At 39.9% G+C, this 24,095-nt stretch overlaps 1 protein-coding gene across 1 annotated transcript in view; it reads left to right on the top strand.

Moving 5' to 3' along the window:
* The first annotated feature begins 22,713 nt into the window (after positions 1 to 22,713).
* Positions 22,714 to 24,095, top strand: part of ascc3 (activating signal cointegrator 1 complex subunit 3) — a 158,399-nt gene continuing 157,017 nt past the window's right edge. Inside the window, exons 1-2 of the mRNA XM_083919139.1 lie at positions 22,714 to 22,769; positions 23,551 to 23,685. Of these exons, the coding sequence (XP_083775265.1) occupies positions 23,596 to 23,685 (90 nt within the window). The 5' untranslated portion in view covers positions 22,714 to 22,769; positions 23,551 to 23,595. The remainder of the gene's footprint in view (positions 22,770 to 23,550; positions 23,686 to 24,095) is intronic.

Below are 24,095 nucleotides of genomic sequence, written 5' to 3'. Positions count from 1 at the left end.
TTGGACAAACATGCACCAATACTATCAGCTTTGTACGAGCAACAGCACTGTAAGCTGGTTCATGTTCCACTCCCTTAAACATTTATGATGCTGGAAATTGTCATTGGTGAGGTATACTTGCAGCAGGTAAAAGCTAACATCCCTGGGTGGACATTTCAATGTTTTAATAATTTCTCTTAAGTTGAATCCATTTTCATTGCATGTTATATTTGAATGCCTGTGATACATAAGAAAAAAAATATGCATACAGTAGAACAATTCAAATATTTTCTGTTTTTGGAAGTAGTATGCTTTCACAGTGATAGCTGCAGGGAGAAATGCCAGTTGTCTATCTAATTGGCAGGGGTATTTTGTTTATGCAGATGGAGACTCACTGTGACAACTGATGCATGACAGTTGCTACATGAAACATTATTAATCTAAAATAAATTCAGTCTTCTGTTCAGTCACTCATATTCTACAAATGTCTTGCAGGAGAAATATACATGTCTTAGGGTCAAATACATTGTTGAAATTGATATTTTTTCATGATTGACAGCAGTAAATTCAGTTGAACAACACACTTCAGCAGTTAAATTTAATATAAGGAAGACAAACTATAGACTGTATGATATGATGTTCAGTAGTCGATACACTCTAGTAGAGGTGGTAACTACAAGTTCTATGCTCTTTTTGTCAGTGCAAAATTATTTTATCATTAAGACAGTGGGTCTTTTTCTTTCAATTTTTTTTATTATTACATTTTGCAGACAAGTACACAAAAAAAGCATAACAGTTGCACAGTCTGTCTGCTTTAAAGTGAAAAAGAATAGAGTCAAAAACAACAAAAAAAAACCAACATGAATCCCACCATCCCTCCCAACAACTCATGTCAGACCTGGTCACAATAACCACCCAAGCAACCAAACAACATATAACATAAGTAGATAGGTAAAGTTAAAAAAAAAAAATATAATATAATACAACTAAAACGAATTTGCATGTTCTCCCCGTGTCTGCGTGGGTTTTCTCCGGGTACTCCGGTTTCCTCCCACAATCCAAAGACATTCACGTGTTAGGTTAATTGATGACTCTAAAATTGCCCGTAGGTGTGAATGGTTGTCTGTCTCTATGTGCCCTGCGATAGACTGGCGTCCTGTCCAGGGTTTACCCCGCCTCACGCCCGATGTCAGCTGGGATCGTCTCAAGCACCCCCCGCGACCCCGACCCCGGGATAAGCGGTTGAAGATGAATGAATGAATGAACTGAAACGAATATCAACATTGTGCCTTTTAAGAAAATAAGCTTTAATGGAAAATCTATCTTCCATTCACTGAAACTATTGCAGATATATTTAGCAGGCTGATAAAATAGATAATAAAAGTATGTAACAAGTATGGCCCCTGTTGCTCATCACGGTTGATGACATGCAGTTGCTCAGTTCAGTCCCAGGGCATCAAATATTGCTGTTTTGTCACAAACAGCACTTGGAGAAGGTGTTTCAGGATTAATAGTGACAAAAGTCTGTAGGGGGAGGAGGTCGGAGAGGATGGGACACACAAACCCAGGACTTCCACGGTTCCAACATTATTTATGTCCCGTGTGTGTCCAGTTGTGCGTCAGTGTAGTTACGTTACAAACACACTTATTTTTACTCACTTTTCCTAGCTCTAAACAAAGTCGGTTTGTTGCCTGAAACTAACCACACAGTTTTATTAGAATTCAGAACATTAACCATGTGTTCCCATGTTTAAAACAGCGACCGTAGTGGAGCGTAATAGTTGGACCCAAAAGACTAAGTCCCAACCAGGGCGAATTCTAGGTTCATCCAAAGTGTCAAAAGAATGCAGTTCGCCCAGTGGCCACTAGGAACAGGTTTCGTAATAGAGCAATTTCTACCAGACTAGTTTTTATTCTATTGGAGGTTGAAATGTATTAATAATTAGGGGCGGAGTCTCTTGACTGATTTCCTGGCCGCTGGCTCTCACTTCACCTTGGAGGCTAGTCGTCAGGATTAGCATGCTAACTGCGTCATCTTGACCTCAAATGTGGTCATTCGTGTGGTGGTGTTACCATAAGTGACAAGATGGCGGTAACATCCATAAACTGTATATTATAGCACTTCTTTTTTTTTAAATGTATAGAACGAATTAAAAGGTGTTGGTGTCGCAAGTGTCACAATGTGTTAGCTCTGTTAAGCCAGCTAATTAAATAGCTGCACTCGCACAATTACTTGCAATATAGCCAACTATCTATTGCACATACACCAGATGCTAATCTGGAGCACTGGGAGGATTCAGGACATATTTTGGCCGTGAGGACCGTTGTTTTACAGTCTATAGGCCTGGTACTGTGTTGAATATTATTTTAAATCATAGATCATAAATGCTGGCTGCCTGCACTTGACTCTCGGAGCCGGTGTGTTCATCCCTAGAGACTGACACAGGAGTGTACTTTTACTCCGCCTACTCCTGTTTATCTAGTAGATCAACAAAAGCCTTTATTTATATTATGAGCCTAGCCCCTGGCAGTCGTGTTACTGTTGCTAATTTGGTATACATCAGCTAGACGGGTGTATCTCCCTCCCCCCAACGTCACATCAATGCTCTTTTTTGGTAAGACGAAATGAGACTCAAAATCTGAAAAGATGGTGACTCCCACTGGCAAGGAAAATTGGATCAACTTGAAATAACTGACATTGACATAGAGGCTGCATCCATTTTATATACTATCTATGGTCCTGACAAAGCGGCCATATATAACAAGTTGAGATGAGAAGGGATTGCTCAGTCTTACAAACTGTGGCCCGCCAGTCATGTAATACATTGTCCAGGACACAAGTGGAGCTTATCTATTGTTTGTCGCCAAACAGCAGAGGCTGTATGGTGTTAAAAGTACTGGAGATATCAAAGAACATGATTCTCACTGTGTCCAGCATAGCAGCTGAATGATAGTGTCGCCCACTACAATATTCTACTGGTAGGCAAACTGCAGTGGGTCCAGCGCTGGGGCCTCATTTATATGCAGCAGGTTCCCTTTAAAAATCCCAATCAATTTGGAAAAGGAAGCGCACCTTTGCAAGCTTCATGTAACACCGATAGTTGCCTATAAATAGTCAGTGGAAAGCTCCAAATTAATATTCATTCAGCCTGCATGAACATAAACACTGACAGAAAGGGTAAAAAAGAAACGTCACACACTGTGATTTCAAAGTTCTCATTGGGAAGGTTGAGACAAGAAAAAATACACATTGTGACACAGTGTGGGCATGTGGACAACAGGAAGTCATTCACCAGGAAAAGAAGGTGTGTCTATGACATGGAGTGGCAGACATGGGTGGCCAGCTGTGGGGTCAGACGGAAGGGGAAGGCAACTGGTACAGTAGGCAAGCTGGTGTGTCGGTGAAGAGCTGGTGGGTCAGTTTCAGCATCGTAAGCGGCGGAGCGAGTGCCAGGGAGCGGTGTATGGACTACAACACAGGAGAGGGCCTTGTTCACCACCTGGAGAGTTGGATGACAGCCACCAGAGGCTGTGGAACCCCGGGAGAGACTTGGGGTTGGTTCTTAACATTTTAATTTGATCTTTTTTAAAAAAAAAAAACTGGTAATCTGTTTTTACCTCTGCTCAACCCTGATTTTAAAGAACCTGGGTTTTTACTAGAGTCCTAGGCTCTTTTTAACCTAGGTGGCGTTGTCAGCAACACTTTTAACCATATTTATGTAAATTATTGTTTTAGCCAATCTAGGAAAGACATCATACCACACATCCTCCACTACACCACCCTATCTCACCTTGAAAGATGGGAACCTGCTGTATGTAAGATTGCTGTTAATTGACTACTCTGTGTGTTTTGTAATCCAAGTTTCTCTGTTGTTTGTTGTGGATGCTGGTGCTGCCATGCATGCATATGAATGCATGTGTGAGCGCCTTTTGTGTTGGTACGAGGCACATATTAAACCTAGTTTGGCTGCACCACAGTCCCTCTGGCTTATTAGCCAATCGCTGCTCCTACCATGGGGATAAAAGCAGGCTGTGTCCCTTCTCCTGACCTCTCGCTTCCTAACTCTTCGTGCCCACAGGTCCTTATATTTGCCGCTGGCATCCAAGCACAGGTAAGCACACATTGCCGTGCTGTTTTGTGTATATTCATCCATGTTTCATTTAATTAAATGCAATCAGTCCAGGTTTGGTTTATTTGTTTATTTATTTACTTTCCGTTTATTGGTTGAATTTCTGTTAATTTGATCAAGTTGAGTTAAAACTATTAATGCTTGTTGATTTGATATCTCTGGCCAGAGACTCTTTTTTTTCTTTTGCACTGGCTACCTGTAAAATCTAGAATAGAATTTAAAATCCTTCTTCTTACCTGCAAAGCTCTTATTGGTCAGGCTTCGTCGTATCTTAAAGAGCTCATAGTACCATACTACGCGACTAGATCACTGCTCTCTGAGAATGCAGGGCTACTTGTCGTTCCTAGAGTCTCCAAAAGTAGAATGGGAGGCAGAGCCTTCAGCTACCAAGCTCCTCTCCTGTGGAACCAACTCCCAAGTGTTATTCGGGAGGCAGACACTGTCCCCATATTTAAGAGTACGCTCAAAACTTTCCTCTTTGATAAAGCTTATAGCTAGGGCTTATGAGCCCCTAGCTATGTTGTTATTTTTAAGATGATTGTGTCAGGACAGATGACCCTGCCTGTTCCTGCCTGTTGTAGGGTTTTCGTTGCCACCGTACTCTATGGAGGAATTGTTGGGTCTATGTAAATCATGGATAAGTCATAGAGTGTGGTATATACCTACCCTATAAAGTGTCCTGAGATGACTTATGTTATGATTTGGCACTATTGATAAAATTGAATTTAGTTTAATTTAATTTTGAGCCTTTTTTAATTGTTTCTCCTCTCCCCCTATTACTGACGGTGGTGGTGGTTCTCCTGGGTGGTGGTGGTCCCCTGTGTGCTGCGTGATCCCCTTTTTAAGATTTACTTTGTTTGCAAATCACTTTTTGCTGTGTGTGTGGGGTGTTCTCTTTCTTTTGGATGTCACTTCACCTACCAAACCCCTCCTCCAGTCGATAAGCCCCAGACTGCCTCCCCCCTTTCAGTTGGGCTCCCTTCTCCTTGTGCTTATTTTTAATAATAAAGTTTGTATTTGATCATTGAACAGTAGTTTCCTCCCTAAATAATGAACCTGAGTGTCCTTTTCGTTTTAAAGGTGATAATTGACCTTGAGTAAGGGTCCTTGGGCCCTAACCCAAGGTGGCGTTGTCAGTATTTGGTGTATAACATAACATTCATCATTCATTCATCTTCAACCGCTTGTCCCTGTCGGGGTCGCGGGGGGGCTGTAGCTGATCCCAGCTGACAACGGGTATGAGGCGGGGTACACCCTGGACAGGACGCCAGTCTATCGCAGGGCACATAGAGACGAACAGAGACGGACAACCACTCACACCTACGGGCAATTTAGGGTCATCAATTAACCTAACACATGCACGTCTTTGGACTGTGAGAGGAAACCGGAGAACCCAGAGAAAACCCACGCAGACACGGGGAGAACATGCAAACTCCACACAGAAGGGCCCCAGAACCAGGAACCCTCTTGATAACATAACATATAACATAATAATCCTGTACCGCCACATTGGTATTATATGCAGGGGGACGTGACAAAATGTCAGTATTTGACAAGAGGCTGTGAGGGACATGTGGAGACAATCCCAGCACACTTTTTTCAGTATTTAGGGATTAAATACCTCACTATGCATGTGGATCGAGGGTGGGCCGTGGGTGGTGAGGGTGTGTGAACACACCTCTCCAACCCTCACCCTCACCCTTTTTGTTTATCCCCCTGCTGTACTCCCTGTAGACACACAACTTTGCAGCCACTTTCCACTCAAACACCATCATCGACTTTGCTGACGACACAGCTGTGTTAGGCCTGATCACAGAAAACAGTGAAAAGGCCTATCTGAAAGAAGTAGAGGACCTCGCCTTCTGCTATCAGGACAACAACCTAATCGTTAACATCGATAAGACTAAGGAGATGATCGTAGAATTTGTGAAGAAGCAGGAAAGGAACTACTCCCCCTATTAATATCAACAGGTAGTAGGGTGGACAGCTTCAAGTAACTTGGTGTCCAAGGCCTGACCTGGGTGCTGCAAGTGATTAATCAACTGGTGCCTTTTATTAGGAAACTGTTAAACCGAAAGAAATGTACAGGACCTAGGCAAAACCTGTAAAAGCCATTATATAAAACCATACCATATAACCTTGGGGTTTTTTTTTTTTTCAAAGTTCAACTCCGATGGAGAGAGATGGACTAAATGCTAAATTAAAGAAATCAAAAACATTCCTCGATGGTGGTGACAATTTTGATGGACTAGAGGGTGTCAGTTGATTTTCAATACTGACTGTCTGCCCTTCATATGGATAGGTAACTGGACTAATGTCCATTTAGTGCTTGAAGAAATAAGTTTCCAATAGATTATCATTGGCATGATTTAAGGAATTGAAGGTGCTAATAAAATAGTCATTATGAACCCTTATGGGACCTGAATTTTACTTTTCATTGGTCCACACTCCATACTCCACTCCCACTTTTTAATCCATTTAGCCCTATAGACATCGTGACTAGGAAGTGACACATTTAAACTGGACAATTCAGTTTGGAATTTTGAATAAACATAAAAATATGTTAATAAAAATGTTAGTGTCAGCAATGCTACCATGGTCACAATGAAAAAGTTGATTTAAAGACAGGGCTCGATTTAAAAAAATGAATGGATCACAACAGTCAGTTGGATTCATCCTTTGGGGACCATGAGGTCTGTTTTAAAATTTCAAAGCAATCCATTCAATAGTTGCTGAATCTTGTGGGCTGACCAACTAACCACTAACATTGCAATCCCCATAGTCAGTGGTGTAAAATTGGCATCTTGCTATTTTACTGCAAGTGAACATGTCAATAGAAGACCCCATATCAACCCCATGTATTTGTTTCACCTTAAAAACAGAGCATTTGGATTGCCTGCATTTCCACGGTCGAATGTCAGTGATATTTTAATCTTTGTAAATCTTTGATTAAATCTTTGATTTTATTAATGACTCAAATAATCCTTTGGTTGTGCACTCTTTCTGAATTCCAGCCAGTATCAGGCAGTGTGGTGTGGTGCACCAGCCCGCAGTTGATTGTGTGACTGCTCTCTCTGTAGAAGGTGATGAAGTGTGTCTTACCTGCAACACGCCAAAGAAAGCAATTGGACCTGTTGATAGATGAAGTTCCTCAGTGCAGTGGTGTCTGGCTTCTTACTGGCTTAAATCAATCTGTTTATTTAGTCTCTGTCAAATTGATCATCTGAAATGCCAACAGATCTCTCCTTAGCAATACTTTGCTATTAAATCACAAATCACAAGCACAGCGACAAGCATTTAAGCCTACCACTGCTTTCAGAGGCATTCTGGGTAAATATGTTAGATCAACTGTCAAAAAGATAAACACAGAGAAAACTTCTGATGCCAGGCTTTTTGTCTTAGCTGCAAATCAATTTAGGGTCATTCTGACATTCTTTTTTTTTTCTTCCTTTAGCCATCCATCAATCCGGACATTTGTTTAAATAGGGCAGACCACAGCTGCAGGACACCAAAGTCACCATGTCCTCTGTATTTTTCTAGAGATTAAAGTCATGTTACACAATAGCATATCAGAATACACAACACCTATAGGAAGTGTTGTGTTTTTGTCACCCCAGATTTATAATAATCTATAGGTAATTTGAGCTTTCCCTAGATTGTAAAAAATGGATATAACAGTTGAAAATGATAGCTTAAGGTTGCATCACAGGGCATAAAGATTATGTTTGTCATGCAGGATGCAGAAAAAGCTTTAATTCATAGACAGTATTAACATTTGTCTTTATCTTCAATGGTGCACTCTTTGGACCAGGTGTTTAACCCTTTAATGAGTTTGCTTGACTGTTGTCTTTAATGTGTATTGACTTTGACTGTGTAGTTATTGTTGGTTGTTCTAACGTCCATGTTGACAACCCCCAGGAGAGAGTGACTAAAGGAGTGTGTTGTGTTCTTGATAACAATTGACTGACTCAGCATGTGATGAAGCCCACACACAATAAGGGGCACGCTCTGGACTTAATTATCTCCAAGGTCCTGAACATGTCCAAGGTTGTGGTGACTCATGTTGCTCTCTCTCTGAACATTAATGTAATTTATTTGAGAGCCCTGCTTCTGTGCAAACAAATGGTCAAACATAGATAATCGCAAAATGATATATCTCTGACAACACAAGTGAAATGTTTACGCGGTTTTCTCTTCCACACCCACGTGTCTTGGGTCTCAGTTTGAGCTTGTAGATAATTTAAATTCTAAAATCTATAGTACCCTGTGCCCAAGAAAACAAGCCCAGTCTGCCTGAGTGACTTACGCCAAGTGGCACTCACCTCTGTAGTGATGAAATGCTTTGAACATCTGGTCAAGGATTACATCTGCTCCTCATTAGACAGCACAGTGGACCTGCTACAGTTTGCATACCATCCCAAAGAAGAAGATGCCCAAGCACACACCCTCCACACTGTTCTATCTCAAATGGAAAAGAAGTGAACATGTGAGATTGCTGTTAAGTGCTCTGCTAACAAACAGAACCCAGGTGGTCAGGGTTGGTAGACACACCTCTTCTGCCCTCTGTCCCTGGAGCACCCCAGGGCTGTGTTTTGAGCATCCTGCTGTACTCCCTGTACACCACTGACTGTGTTGCCACTTTTGACTCCAGCACCATCATCAAGTTTGCTGACGAAAATCAGCTACTGTTGTATAACAAAGTTTTCTCCCCATTGAGGTCGGAAAGAAGGGACTGGATGCACCAAGCCAGCACTGAGAGGCTCAGGAGGAGCTGCTACCCTCAGGCAATGAGGATCCCAAATGAAGTCACTGTGCAAGACTGTTCGCAGACTTCACAAAATACCCATGCACAAACTCCAACAAACATAGCAAGCCAAGAACCACATCTCATTTCAGTTCTCAGCAACATCATTCGACTAGCTCCAAAGTTGGTAAATCTTTCAAATGCCATGCAAGAAGCCATTCTCAACCTCCTTCTTCCAAGTACTCTTTCTCGCTTCACGTTACTTCACAAACATTCCAGCTTCCCTTTCCTTCTCTAGACATCACATTTATCTTCAGTTTTATCAGCCATGCTCATTCTATTCTGAAAATCCACCTCCCATTCCCACATCTCCATGTGAATGGTGCCCGCGAAAACATGTGCCAGATCTCCTCCTTACAACTCACGTCCAACCTCTTCAGCCTCTGCATCAATTCTGTACATTCAGGTTACTCATGCCACCATTTGCAAAATGTCATAGAAATCATTCTTTGGGGTCATGAATGGTCCAGAAGATCATTGCCATCAACAACAGCACTGTCATAGACATAATTTACAAAAGTGGTAGTTTCATGCAGTTCATGTGGAGGTTCACCCTGGTTTCGGCCCAGCATCAGTTAATCACACTGCCCAAATCCAAAGGTAACAAAAACTCAGTGATATCATCTCCCACTTACACTGGTCCATCATCGCTCATCTCCTCTATCCCTCCATCCACAACCTTGATTACTCCCCTCATCCCTTCGTCCCTCAACCCTTCTAATTCATCTTGGCTTTCCACCTTCACCCATACCTTCATTGCCATTGTCTTTGTAAGTGAAATGCAATGTGATATCTATATATGTCAATAATTATCACCACTTTGCCTCAGCCCTGTGGAGCTTTCTAGCCTCTTTTAGCTCATTGTTTCATTACTGTTTTTGTTAATTCCCCACTTCTTCCACCACATGGTAACTGCCCTGTCAACCACCCTGTCAATCGCTTACTTTAAAGAGTGTTTCCCAAAAAAGCAAATCATTTTTAAAGAAGAGAGCAGTAGAAAGTTTAGCAGAGTGGGATGCAAGATGGGTATGTGCACCACCCATCGTCATGTTGACTAAAGTCAGCATGAGGGGGTCTCAACATTCAGGCTTTTTCCGTCCTCAGTAAGGAGCAGATTGCAGCTGGACTAAGGTCAGATAATGGAGCTGTCACGCCACGGTGAGGTTTGTCCTGTCTTTGGGTTTTTGTCTCGGGAATTTCCTGTTTTATTTTGAAAGATAACTCTCCTCTCGTTCCAGGTCACTTGCTCTTCCTCTTGTGTCACCCGTCTGACGTCATTCCCTGAGTCCTTGATTGTTTTCACCTGTGGTTCCCCTCCCTTCATGTGTATAAAGTCCGTGTATTTTCCCCTGTCCCGTTGCCAGATTATTTCGTACCCTGCGTCAAATGTATCCAGCGTTTTTGTTCCACAGTCTTGTTCATGTTCTTGAGGTCTTTGTTTCATTGTTCAGGTTTTTGTACTCCTTGTTTTGCTCCAAGTAAGTTTTCCCTTTTTGAATTCTCTTGTGACTTTCTTTTTTCCTCCAGGTTGGAACGTCTTCATTTAATTATTTCGTTCACTTTGTATTTGTTTATTCCTCCCGTACGGAGCGTTCTTATTTTGAGATTTATTTGTTAACTTTGCTTTTTGTTTATTCCTCCTGTGCGGAGTGATTTATTTGTTTGTGGCTTTTTCCCTGTGCCACGTCCCAGTCGTCAACTTAATAAATTCAGCGTTGAACCGCAAACCTCCGCATCTGAGTCCTCTTTCCTGCTCTGGGTCTGAAAGGAGTTGGTCGACCTGGAGCACAGCTGTGGCTGTGTGTGAGCAGCAGTACAGGACATTTTTAGTGACAGGCATAAGTCTTAGAGGCCCTGCATTGGCCCAAAATGAGAAAGGATGGGCGAGATGTCCAGGGTGGACATGACTACCTGTTATGAGTACATGAAGGTTCTTGCTGCTGATTGTCCATGATCACTATCAAGCCTTTCAGAGGAAGGGTTAAACCTTCACAAGTAGCTGGTTTAGTGGTTCAGAGTGCAAATGATTGATGTCAAAAATGTGCTGCATAAGGTTTGATGCTTAAATTGGTCTTGTGCTGTCCTTGCTCTAAACTGGTGCATCTGAAAATTATTGAACCCCCCTGAAACAAATAACCACATTTTACAGCTGTTAAGTTGGCGATTTAAATTGTGCTTTTTAAGAGCCTCTGATTAAGTATGTATTTCAGTTGTTTTGCATTGTCACATTTTAAAAATACTGGTATATGTGGTTTGTTAATGTAGTGATTGCATCTACAAGTAGGATTGGCTGAGATTGATCTGTTTGTTTCTAGGTCTTTTTTGTTAGTTTTTTTTTTTTTTTTTTACTTTTGCACATGGTCAAACATGCCCATCTTGTTTTGGTTCTGCAAGAGAATAAATTGATTAAATGTGTGAAATTTCCCCAAGCTTAAAGAAAGATTTTATTTTTTTGGTTATACCGCCCAGCCATACTTGAAAGCTCAGAAAGAGCTAACAAAAGGATCTAGAATAGGAATTTCTTTGTTACACACATGAGGACATACTTCTGGCCATATAGAACATATGCAACACATCATTGCTTGTTTGGTGTCTTATAAACTGACGTGGGCTGGCACTCTGTCAAAGAGACTAAGATGAACAAAAGTGAATATAAATCAAGCGGTGATATACAACACACACAGCCTCTCAGTAATCACTTGTTCCCAAACAAACGCCTGCCACTTAAGGGTTAGTTTAGCCTTCAGTATGCAGTATACAATGCTTTGTTTAATTGATATTCCATTTTGGAGGACTGAAGATATACTTTCCTTTATTGGAATGCCCTTCATTTAAGAATGCCTTTATCATCGTGTGTCTTTGATTAGGACTGAGCGCCAAGAGTCTGACTGCATTTCTCTTTCTCACACAGCTCTGGCACAGAGTCATATTGCATTGCCTATTGTCATATTCTATCAAAAATAGATTTTTCAAAATATCCTTTAGTTGAATCAAGTGTCCCTACAGAGAATTCAATTTGGAAACTAACAGCCAGGAGTAGAAAAAACAATCCCATTTCAGAAAAAAAGGTGAATAATTCAAAGCCCATTCTTTTGAACAAGCTGCTGAAAAAAATTACCAGGAGTTCAGAGTCAGAGAGAATTAACAGAGCCAACCTGCATTCACACACACACGACGCTCACAAACACAGGATAGCTGCTGTCCTGTGGAAAGAGTAATTCTGCATAATGAGTACTTTTATTGTTACTGCTGTACTACTAAGGATTTGAGTACTTCTTCAACCACTGTAAACACATCCAGCCAGAAAATCAAACAAGAAATTAATAGAAGCAAAAAAGGAAAAGGAGCAGCTCCACACAATGCACTGAAAAATCAGCGACCCTTCCACCTTCAGCATGACTTCCACATCCAACTGTTTTTATTATATCAGGGATTATATTGGAGATTTATTGGTGATATGCCAGATCAGTATTACTGGTGCTGACCTTGGATCACATGTGTTCGAAGTGTCCAAGATCTGTTCATATTCACATGTTGAATACTTCAATAAACAAAAATTGATTAATTCATTAATTAGTTCTACAAAATTTAGACATGGGCATTCAATTTCAAGAGTATAGGTCCGGCAAAAAAATGGACCCCATAGTCTTTTTCGGCATAAAAATATATCAAATAAGCTTTGTTTTATGTAGGGACGCTTATCATGCCACTACAGCGGTTTGGTGCTATTTTGAACAATTTTAGTGGTTAAAAATTGTCGTTTTGGATGTGTTGAGTGCACCACCCTGAGGTAATCAGTGTTTTCCCTTTGTGGCTGTTAGCGTCTCTCCGAGCATTCTCTATACATGGTTGATCAACTGTCTTGATGGTTTATTTGATGTATTTACATGCCGAAAAAGACCACGGGGTCTATTTTCACTGGACTTACACTTTAATTCAATTCAACTCCTTTGAAATAAATTTTATTTACAGTGCCAAATCATAACAACAGATATCTCAAGACACTTTACAGAGTAGGTAAAGATCACACTTAATGACTTATTTATGGTTTACATAGACCCAACAATTCCCCCTTGAGTACACAGTGGCAACGAAAACCTTCCCTTTAACAGGCAGGAACGTCAAACAGACCCAGCTCTATGGAGGACAGCCATCTATCTTGACCAGTTTGGGAGGAAGATAAGGAGAGAGAAGAGACAGACAGACACTAGGAGACACTGTATCGTTGAATTTCCTGGTATCAAAGATAAGGAAGTAAATTGTATTTTGTAGGACTTCTACTACTTTGTAGTAGGCCTCAGTCAGATCACTGAGTGCATGTACTCTATTTGAGAAGTTATATACCGTATATGTTAGAGTTAAAATATATGGGTGTAAGAATATAGTGTATAGGTATGAGTGTGTATCGAAAATGAAAATACATTAATGTAAAAGGGTGAGAACCAGGGAGGCATAAGTGACTTTTAGCCAACTGGATATCCATATTTTGTCCTGACTTTGTTTGTTAAATTGAATCTTTAATGTTAAATCTTAAAGATAAATATGTTGACATTTATCTTATTAAGTGCACTTACGGCCTTGTTGACCCCAAATACTAGAGTTTAATATATTCCATGTTAGGCCTTTTTGGTTTCTCTCTGGATTGGTTTAGAATTTACATATACCCTTTTGGCAGTAGAAAGAGCTCATCAGTGGATTTCATATACTATATAACTAATTTTTGCCCACTTGTGACCCTCTGGTTCTCACCCCTTGATAAGGAAATTAAATTAATGTAAAAGCATACCCTATGTCTATGAGAGGCCTGGAATGAATTACTTGCATGACATGTGGACATGTGGACAGACACACTCAATACGCACACTTACCCCATCAGGAAATACGTTGTTCAATTTGTCTTGCACACTTTACAACGAGTTGTTGGGAGTGGGCGTGAGATTGGCTGCAGTTCTCAGGGAGGTGAGTTATGAAGATGTATGTGACGCTGGCTGCACCGTGGGAGAAGGTCTTCACCATGGATCTCACTTCAAAAATGTGAATAATTAGGATGGATTTCCGCCTTGAGGGAAAAGCCAGTAGCAGCATCCTGGAAGCACATTAGCAGGGTGTCAAGCAGCCTTCTGACAAAAACAAATGGCACCCGTATGCCACAGGAGATACCAAGGAGCTCTTTTATTGCTTCTGTTGAGAGCCAGAAATGCTTCTCAGTTAGACTCTGTTGCACCGAGTCTCCTTTAATTTGCCCACATACCCTGCACACCCTGTGCAGTGCGCTTTGTGTCTGTAGGACAGAGAAAAATAATAGGACAGTAAATAATACACACCACTGGATATTTTGCACCTGGAAAAAGACACAAATTCACATTTGGTTGTTGACATTATTATTGGACTTAGGTACAGTACAGTACAACAACTGGCTAGATTGACATGATGTTCTGTTTAAGAATCAGTTGATGATTTTTAAGATATTTTTCACATTTACGGCAAGTTTAGCTGGTATATTGATTAAACACAGACATTTAGGTTAAGTTTTTTATTTCTATATTTGAGAAAAGAAAAGAAATAAAATAGAGATCAAAAGAGTAATGAACCAACAAAACAGGTAAATATACCAACAAAATATTTGACCAATGTCTATGATGTCCAAAAAGGAGTAGTAAGGAGTATATACTTATTTAATACTCCCCCATCTCCACACTCTATAATTAATAATCATGTATTGACTTCCATTTTTAATTGATTAAATAATGTAATGTTTAGACCGATTGCCCATTTGATGCATATTCTTGAACATGTTAATACCTACATTTCCCATACATATATTACTACATCCAAGTGTGGACTATCATAATCACATAATACAATAAAGAAAAAAATGGATTAATAAAGCAAATCATAAATATTGTCTCAGTCTGTGTTAACGTCCAGGACCTTTTAAGTGCCCTTCTTCCTCTCTGCATTTCTTGAAAATCTCTTCCTTATACCTCTTTTTAAACTTTTTTAAACATGAAAACAACCAAGCAACAAGGAAGACAAGGACATAGAAGCGCTCAACTTTATGTTGGTGAAGACAGATATCTCTTAACACCAGAAACTAATTCTTAACTTGATGCGAGGGATCAAGGAACTGAAATTAAAAAACATGTTGAAAAAGGACAAAAAGATGGCACTGTTGGTTCTGAGTCTGATCTGGACTTCCTGCAGCAACAGTAACATTTTCTTCAACAACAAAAGCAAGAAGTCTGGTCAGACTTTTAGCAGAAATATGAGAAATGAATATTGATGAGTTTTAACACCTGGTGGATTTATTTTACTTTTGAGTGTGACTTACACTTATTTGGAGCATTTTAAGATTAAAAAAGGAAAGTGTAAAAATGCCACGGTAAGAATTGCTTTAAGGGAACCAATGTGAATGTCAACAAACACTTGATCAAGAAAATTGCTGACTTCGCCAGACAGACACATTTCCTGATGAAAGAAAACAAGATCCAACCAACTGTAAGGAATTCATAAAACTGAAGGATCAACAGAGGAGGCAAAAGTGTTGATTCTCCTTGCCTTTTTCCTGCAGCACCTGGTGTAAACTTCCTTGAGGCAAGGTAGAGCACCACCTATTGTATGTTCAGCCAAAGGTACCACTCTTTGCAGGGTCTGCGATTCTGTGCCTGCTGTTTTCGCACCAGGCAGTGTATTTTCCCCGTCAGGACGTTCTCGGTGGTGCAGAATTAGAATTCTTCAGTATTAGAGGGGAAACCCAACATTTCCTCAGGCTTCTAAGGTGAAACAGTCTTGGCATTTCCTTTCATACCGCTGGGTCAGTATGCCATGCCACATCAGGCACTCTGTGATGTTGACACCGAGGTACTTGAAGCTGTCTGCCCTCTCCACCGAGGACCTGTTGGCATTGATCCTTCCCCGCTTCATCCCAAAGTCCACAATCATATCCTTAATCTGGCTGACATTGATCATTAGGTTGATCTCCTGACACCAGCGGGTCAGGTTCGCTACGTTTTCTCAGGTAAGCATTTTCATTTTTATCTCTGATGGATAAAATGGTCATGGTCAATATAAAGGGATATGATATGTGTTTTTATTAATATGACTAAAAGGAGTAAAAAGGGTGGGGGAGATGCTTTGTTGATTAAAGATATAAAAGTAAAGCTGTTGGTCGCATTACACAGGTTATAAACAATATCATGGAATGAATCATATATAGGACACTAATATCGGGTATCTTCCTTGATACAATAAGAAAATGGTCTCTGTCTTTCAGTATTGACGTACTAAACCCACATGAATACAATTCAACTACAGAGTCCATCAAGGATAACAAGGATGTTAAAATATGCATCCTTATTAGATACCAAGCACAAAGTGCAATCAATTATTTTAAAGAAAACCTTATGATACAAGGCTGGAATAAAATATGTGGAATATGTATTTTTGGCTTTTACTTAAATGTCTGAACAGCTATTGGGTGGAATAGCATCTCTTTTTTTAACAGACATTCATGGTTTCCCTTTGTCAGATTTTAGCAGAAAGCTGGACCCAAATGCCGGACAGCAGGCTGGACACAATAACTTAAGTAATACAACTGATTAAATTCAAAACAAAAAACAAGTACAAGGAGAAACAAACAGAGCTACCATAAATACAAAGATAAACTGATCAAAAACAAAAGGGGACCAGGGTACATATAGAAAACAAAACTAGTCACGGACAAGACACAGCTGGAGAGGGCAACACACATGGAATAAACTCTTTTTCTGTAAATCTAAAGCCAAAAAAAAAATCAGCCTACTTTTGAGGTCCTGTTTTGACCTGGTTTTAACATCTGTCGTGAGTTATCAGATCACAAGTGAACAACTCTCAGTACGTCTGTTCTCACCTGGCAGCATAATGTGTCTCCACAACAATGGCTTAATGGTGGCTTATCAACACCTACAGCTGCTAACACCGAAAGATAAGCCTGTTGTGATGTTTTGATGTTATGATAAAATGTTATGTTGTGATGTATTTTTTCTCAATTGTATAGTAAGTGTTTGCATATGTATTTTGTATTATAAAGTACATTTATTGTGTGCTTTTCCCCCCTTTTTCTTTTCTTCTTTCTTAAATTGTAATTTTATAGCCTTTTTCACATCATGGCAAGGGGACTACAGATGAAAACTAGCCTTCTGGCTAATTCTGGCTATTTTAACCATGTGTAATCTTTTATTTTATGAAATTACACTGTCCCCTTTTAAATAAAGTACTACTACTACTACTACTACTACTACTACTACTACTACTACTACTACTACTACTACTACTACTAACACATGCGCCTTGAGCGACCACTTGTGTTCAATCAGATCTCAGTCCCCTGCTCTTTAATCAAATAAACATGTTCAACATTTCCATTTATATATAGATAACCTACATGTTTTATTGGAAAATCATTTGTGATATTGTTGTGGTTTGTTTAAACTTCAGGTGTTACTCTTACATAAATCAGAATTTTTACAGAAATGTGAGGTGACTCATAAAAAAGGGTGGCCTCCAGTTATCTGTGTGCAGATGGACGTGACTTTTCTCTGCCCATCGGCACATTGTGTGTTTAATAGGCTGTGTTCTGAATGTCGGGGGTGCATTTTATGAACATAAAAATAACAACGTCTACCTGTGGTAATCTGCGAAGGAGAGAAAAACATTTTAACAGTGTCTATTCAGCTCTCAGCTTAATTTTACCGTTTATGTTCCCTTTGTTTTAGTGAAAACAACAAAACTAAACAAATAAATAAAATAAAATAAAATTTGTAGTTTGATGTTTGCTAAATCCAAAGACAAAGCATTTTATGGTGACTAATGAAAATTTAAGCCATTGATTAGATACAAATGTGCATTATTACAAAACACATTATAATGATTGGAAGTATAGAAAATGGTCAGCATCATAACATGTAAATAACGTGGACCAAAACCTAAAATAGCAAAATAAATCATTTCTCATAAGGTTTTAAAAAAATATAATTATATCCTTTTGTTATCAATTCAACCATTAACTTCTGAGCATATCTGTTTGTTCAGTAATGTTGTATATATGGAATCTGTTTTCCTCTTAGATCTAGTGGTTTTCTTTGCAGTTTGGTTCATATTACTTTGTCTTTGCCTGTGGTAATGTCATCCACAGAATATTCACTTGGAATTTGGTTTTATGTTGTATACAACAATATCAAGCATGACAAGTCAAACATGAGAAATTCACATGAATAAAACTCAAACTGATGCATTGTATTTTACAAGTTGTGCCCTTTAGTGTGATCTCGGGGACGTGTGTGTGTGTGTGTGTGTTTTTGTGTCTGTGTGTGTGTTTTGTTGTCGTTGTTGTGTACGTATGTGTGTGTGTGTGTGTGTGTTTGTGTTTGTGTTTGTGTGTGTCTGTGTGTGTGTGTGTTTTGTTGTTGTTGTGTACGTGTGTTTTAGCTTGTGTGTAAGGGAAAGGAAGACAGAGAGAGACAAAGAGAGACAGAGGAAGAGACACACACACACACAACTGAGAGTGAATCATTCTCTCACTCTCACTATTCTCTGAAGCAGAGCTCTCTTGCGGCGTAGCCAGGGTTCAGTGGCCACCACTCATGCATACTGTGTGTGTGTGTGTGTGTGTGTGTGTGTGTGTGTGTGTGTGTGTGTTTGTTTGTTTGTTTGTGTGTGTGTGGTGGGGGAGATACGTTGATTTGGGCCTGACCATGAGGACAGACCACGTTGGACCATGCAGAGGAATAAAGCAAATGAAGTAAGAGAGCAGATGAGACACCTTCTTCACAGGTTGAAGTCACAGTAGGTTGAGTTATGAATTACAATGAGGCGGTCTATTAAATGCACATGGCCGGCTGCTTTTAACACCACTTTGTTGCAAAACACAACATTAAAGGAGGAGCAAATCGCAAATGCACTTCACCTCTGTTCTTGTGCGTGAAACAATATAAACCTTGTCGCTGACTGAAAATGAAGACATGACTGGAGGTCTAAATCTCTGTTGATGGCCCCTAGAATTTGCAATGTCCGTTACATCCCACAGTATGGAAGTACAGAACAGAAAAAAATGCATGACAATCTGCTTGCAAACAGTGAGAGATACTGCCCTTTTTCGTGGTGGTGTAACAACCAGCGGTGTTTGGACAGTTTGGTATTTTCCTGACCTTAAAATTGGCTTTGTTCACCTTTGTGGGATTTTGGTGCCCAGCAGAGTGCACTGTGCTCAGGTGGAAGGAGAGGTGTAAACAGGTGTAGGGAGGTACATTCAGATGAAGCAGTGCTCAGTGTTTTCGGTGGAAAATGGATAGATGTTTGCACTGAGAATAGAAATGTTAGAACCACGTCTGTTTCTGACAGCATCAATCTGAAAATGACTTTGTCAACAAAAGCCGTACTTCGGCATCGGAAATTGGCATGAAAAATGTTTAATATGGATAAAGCAGGAATATTGTCAGGATCCATGTTCTGCCAGTCTCTTCCTTTCCTTTTGTGCTTGTGTTTGTCTCCCTCTGTCTGTTGTTCCCTGCATGTGTCTGTCTGGAGCTGGTAGGCGTGGTTCCACCCAGCTGTATCCAGTTCCACTGATGACCTGCTCTGCTGCGTAAGGCCGGATGTGGGACACATTCGGCGCCAGACCGTTTTCCTTATTTACATGGTTACTTCTCGTCGGTTGGCTCCCGTACTTTCTTGGTTTATATGTTTGCGCTTATTTGTTTGTTTGTTAATTATTGTTTCTTTGTTCCTTTTGTTTTAGTTTCCCATGATCCCGTTCCTGTCTACCCTCGACCGCCTCGTCACGTGTTTGTTTGTTTCCCCTGTTTTTGGATTCCCTTGTTTTCTTTGTTATCAAATATTAGTTTAATCCGTTCACTGTGTCCTTGTCTGCATTTGGGTCTGATTCACTGTGTTATTCCCCACACCGTTGATGACAATATTGATGAATAAATTAATTAGTGATTTTTACAGTATCTGTTATTCACACCTATATGACTATATGAAACGTTTCTCCTTCAGTTCATTAAAACCCTGCAGCCATCCAAGGGCCAAACCTTCGGCATGCAAGGCTCACAGTGAAACATATTCTCAATTATATTAGATTTCTTTAGGTAATATTGTAGTAGGATAAACAATGTGGGAATTTATTATTAACTGACTGTGCTTTATTTGATCTACTCCTGGTCACTCTGTTCTCCTTTTATCTTCCTTTCTTCTTAAAGGGGCTGTACTCAATATTTAGAAGATTGATTTATCAGGACAAATATTTGCTGTAAAGATATAGTGGAGTAATGGTGTCCTGAGCAGAATGAAGTCACTCTCCCTCTGTATATCTTTTGTAATCAGAGTTTCTGGCTGTGTGAGTGCATATGAGAGTATTGTCGTCGGTATTTGAAACCAAGGGCTTTGACAAAGAGAGGGTATTTGATGAGTCGGGGAACGGTCGGCGTGGAAGCAATCACAGCCCAGTTCTTAGTATTATGAGTGTAGCTTCTTTAACTTCTCTCTGAGCTCCACTCATTTATACCTTAAAGTTTTCTCCAATGGAGGCAGAAAATGTAAAACAAAAAGGTATTAAGATATCTGATTATAAAGTTAAGATGTACAAATGACCATCTAATTCTCTTACAGCTGCTACCTCTGCTCTCCTTTGCTCCTTCATTCTTAAATTCTCTTTATCTCACTCCACAAGCTAGCAGAAATTAGACATAATAACACATGCAGCAACACACCCCTATGACAATGTTAGGGCTGACATATTAGATGTGGTATTTCCCCAGTAATAGAACTTTTGCTCCATTGATTTTTTGGTTTGGTCAGGGAAATAATACAAAGTTGAAAGTATTTTAAAAATCAAAAATATTTCAGAGAACATTTGAGGCTGGAGCCCCAGAAGCCACCCCCCACACCGCCCATGTAGCAATCTAAAGGCAGCCGAACAGATACATTAATAGCCTCTAATTTGAGAAGTGTCGCCTCAGGGTGCAGTTCCATTATGCCCCGTTACTCTAACAGCAGGATAGGGCAAGAACTGGGCCCACTGAATATGCGCAGTCGTGTTCCTCCCATTGGCCCTGCACGCAAGTTCCTGTCAAGTCCAAAAAGTTAGCATGACATCAAGAGGTTTTTTAATCTATTTTCTCAGCTCAATAAAATTTTAACAAATATAAAATATGTAAATGTAGTGCCTTAAAGGTTATCCCAGTAATGTGTGAAAGAGACTAAAGATACCTTGTCAGGGGAGGGGTAAATTCCACATTGTTTGTGTGGTTAAAGGAAAGGTTCCCAAAATCCTCATAAATACAGAAAAAAACATGCTAATCTGACATAGGGATATGCTGAGCTAATATTGCAGAATTCTTTTTCATGAATGTTGCAATACCATATCCGTATAGTAGGATGTTTTAGTGCCGTGCAGGGACAGGGGTGATTTTTGAATGTGTTCAACGTCAGCTTGAATGCACTCAGACAGATATATCCAATCTCCAGACACTACCACCATGATGATGAAGTTCATAAAAGTGACAATGCTTAGAGTAAAACTTAGCAGGCTGGTTGTTTTATTTATTTTAGCTAGTCACACATTCCCCATCATCCAAGTGCTGGACTGAGAAAGAATATCCTTTGCAGTTAGTTAAGTTTGTTGATTCATTTTTCAAAATGCAGATGCTATTTTTTGTTTGTTTTAATGTGCCTGTTTCTCGCATGGCGGTTTATATTTGTAATTGTTATTTTTGTACTTGTTTATAGTTCTAACCATCAGTGAGGTGCTACTTTTATTGACCCCAGCTGTATTTTGCTTCTGTGTTTTTGAGTTATTATCCCCTTTTATTAAGGGTTGCTTAACTCAGAGCTTCTCCCTACCTTTCGTTAGTTGCTACACTATGTTTGCACATGTTTTTATTTAATGTGTTTTATTGTGAAGTTTGGTCTGGATACAGCAATTTCCCTATCTTCAAGACAACGTTGTCCCATAGAACACAAATAAGTTACACTATTCTATCTAATCGATCCTGTGACAGTATTTGTTTTTTCTGTTCCAGTATATTTATATATAACCTACATTTGGCTTTGGTGTACTAGGCCTACAAGAACTGTGTTGTTATTAGTAGAGGTTCAGACAGACTATATGTCAGACTATATGAAAAGCTGTGAATTTTCCCTGTGGTGCTCAATAAAGATAATTCTATTCTATCATTATGTTGGATTGTAGCCCATAGAGTTATAATAACACATGAAGGATGAACAGGAAAAAAAGACAGAAAATAAATAAACGGCTAGATTATAGAAAACAATTAAAACAGATTTCCAGGGCATTGAAATCCAGTCCTGAATGTTTTCTGTTTGCTGCATGCGTGATGCAGTCAGTGAGTGTTTAAAAGTTTCAGAGCCAGAAAAGCTGTGGTTGTGCTCGTTATAAACACCAGGGCCCTCCGACTGTGTGGAGTTCGCCATTTTAAGGCTTGGGAAAAAAGGACCTCGGGAAAGCAAACAACTCCACCGTACGTAGCGGGCCGATTTTGGTGGCACCGGTCAATTCTAGCAAGCATTTCTTGCATTTCTTTCTATGTCCATGGATATACCCTGTTTTGGTTGGAGTCCCGACTCCGCATGTATGGGTCTGGGTGTACGCCGACTTATACTAGAAGCCAGCCCTGTGTGATGTGGCCTGCCTGTGTATAGCTGGGTAATGTAGTCATTTTAGGCTTGCATTTATCAAGTATTTGTCACACAAACTACAATACCCACAGTTCAAAGCTTACACGTAACTTCTGTTGACATCTACCGGTAGGCTAGCAGTCACACGCGCCTCACAGTTAATCTACAAGGCGCTTGGGAAGGTAGAAATATAAAGTTTTATTATTTAACAGACTGCTTATACGGCGCAGTCCGTCTGCTGTTGACAGCTCTTCATAGTGCTAAATCTGACGTTACTGTTATACGGCTGTAGAAGTGGCAGCCAGGCTGGCATGCTAACATTAATGTTAGCTAGCAACACAGACTGTACAGCGTCAGTGAACATCTTTCATTTAGTTGTGTTTAAGTTAGTAAACGTGACGTAATAAAACATCGTTTGTACAACAATAAATGCAAGACACCAGGCTCTAGTGTGTCCTAACGTGACTCTTTAGTTAACTGTCCGGGGAGAATGATGTTAGGTCAGAAAAACAGCTGGCTTGATCACATACAGTATTTTTTTTAAGTAACATCATTTCAGCTTTTGGATGAATTTATAGTGTTTAGTCTTCAAATCGGCGTACATCTTATCCACCAAGCAGTTTTTGTTAACCTAATAATTTGACGTTTCTTACATATATCCCTGTTCACGTAACTCTCCTTGCTGATCGCTTACAAGGGAATTAGGTGTTTTTCGGGGGTTCGTTGTATGCCGAATACATCACAAGACCCCAACCATGTGTTACATTTGCACATAATGTTCTTCCTTATGTCTGTGATTATCGTTTAGAGAGGCAACTTTGAACTGACAGTTTCCTGTATGGAGTTCGGCGTGTATTTAATAGACATACACGTGCTGTTCCATTGATAGGCTATGCCACGTAGAAACCGATACCATACTGGGAAGTTTACTATTGTAACTGTCTGTCTGTCTGTCTGTCAAAGAACTAATCTGGAGGACCAGTGTATCGATGAGAACATCAGAAAACGATGTCTCCTCCACGGCTCACAGGTGCACTGCGCTCTTTCTCCAATGTCAGCAAGAAGGAGGACCTTACTGAAGAGCTCTATGATCTGAAGGTGAGGTAACTGGAAAGGAGTATTTTCACAAAATGATGTTGGATTTAGTAATGCAGTGCAGTGTAGCATGTAAAAACAGAAAAGTGCACATTTTATAACTTGTTGATGCCTTCTGCTAGTTTTTGCTAATTGAGGAGTTTTGGTTAATCTATTTCCATCCATTGTTTTCTTGTTTGCACACAGCCCACATTGTTTACTTGAAGTACCTTTTCCCCATTAGTTGACTTGCTAGCTAGCTATCTCACTCACTACATGGCACATTTTGAGTTGTACGTATTTAGCATATTAATTGATTATTATGTCCCCTTATGATATGGTAAAACTGTTCTGATCTGCAATATGACAGGGTTAATACAGCCTGAGCAAATGACCCCTATATTTGTGTGTGTGTGTGTGTGCGTGGTGCGTGT

The sequence above is a fragment of the Echiichthys vipera genome, assembly GCF_963691815.1.
Source record: "Echiichthys vipera genome assembly, chromosome: 8".
NCBI classification, from domain to species: Eukaryota; Metazoa; Chordata; class Actinopteri; order Perciformes; family Trachinidae; genus Echiichthys; species Echiichthys vipera.
Note: the sequence above shows the minus strand (reverse complement) of the source record. Positions and strands in the feature narration are given on the sequence as shown.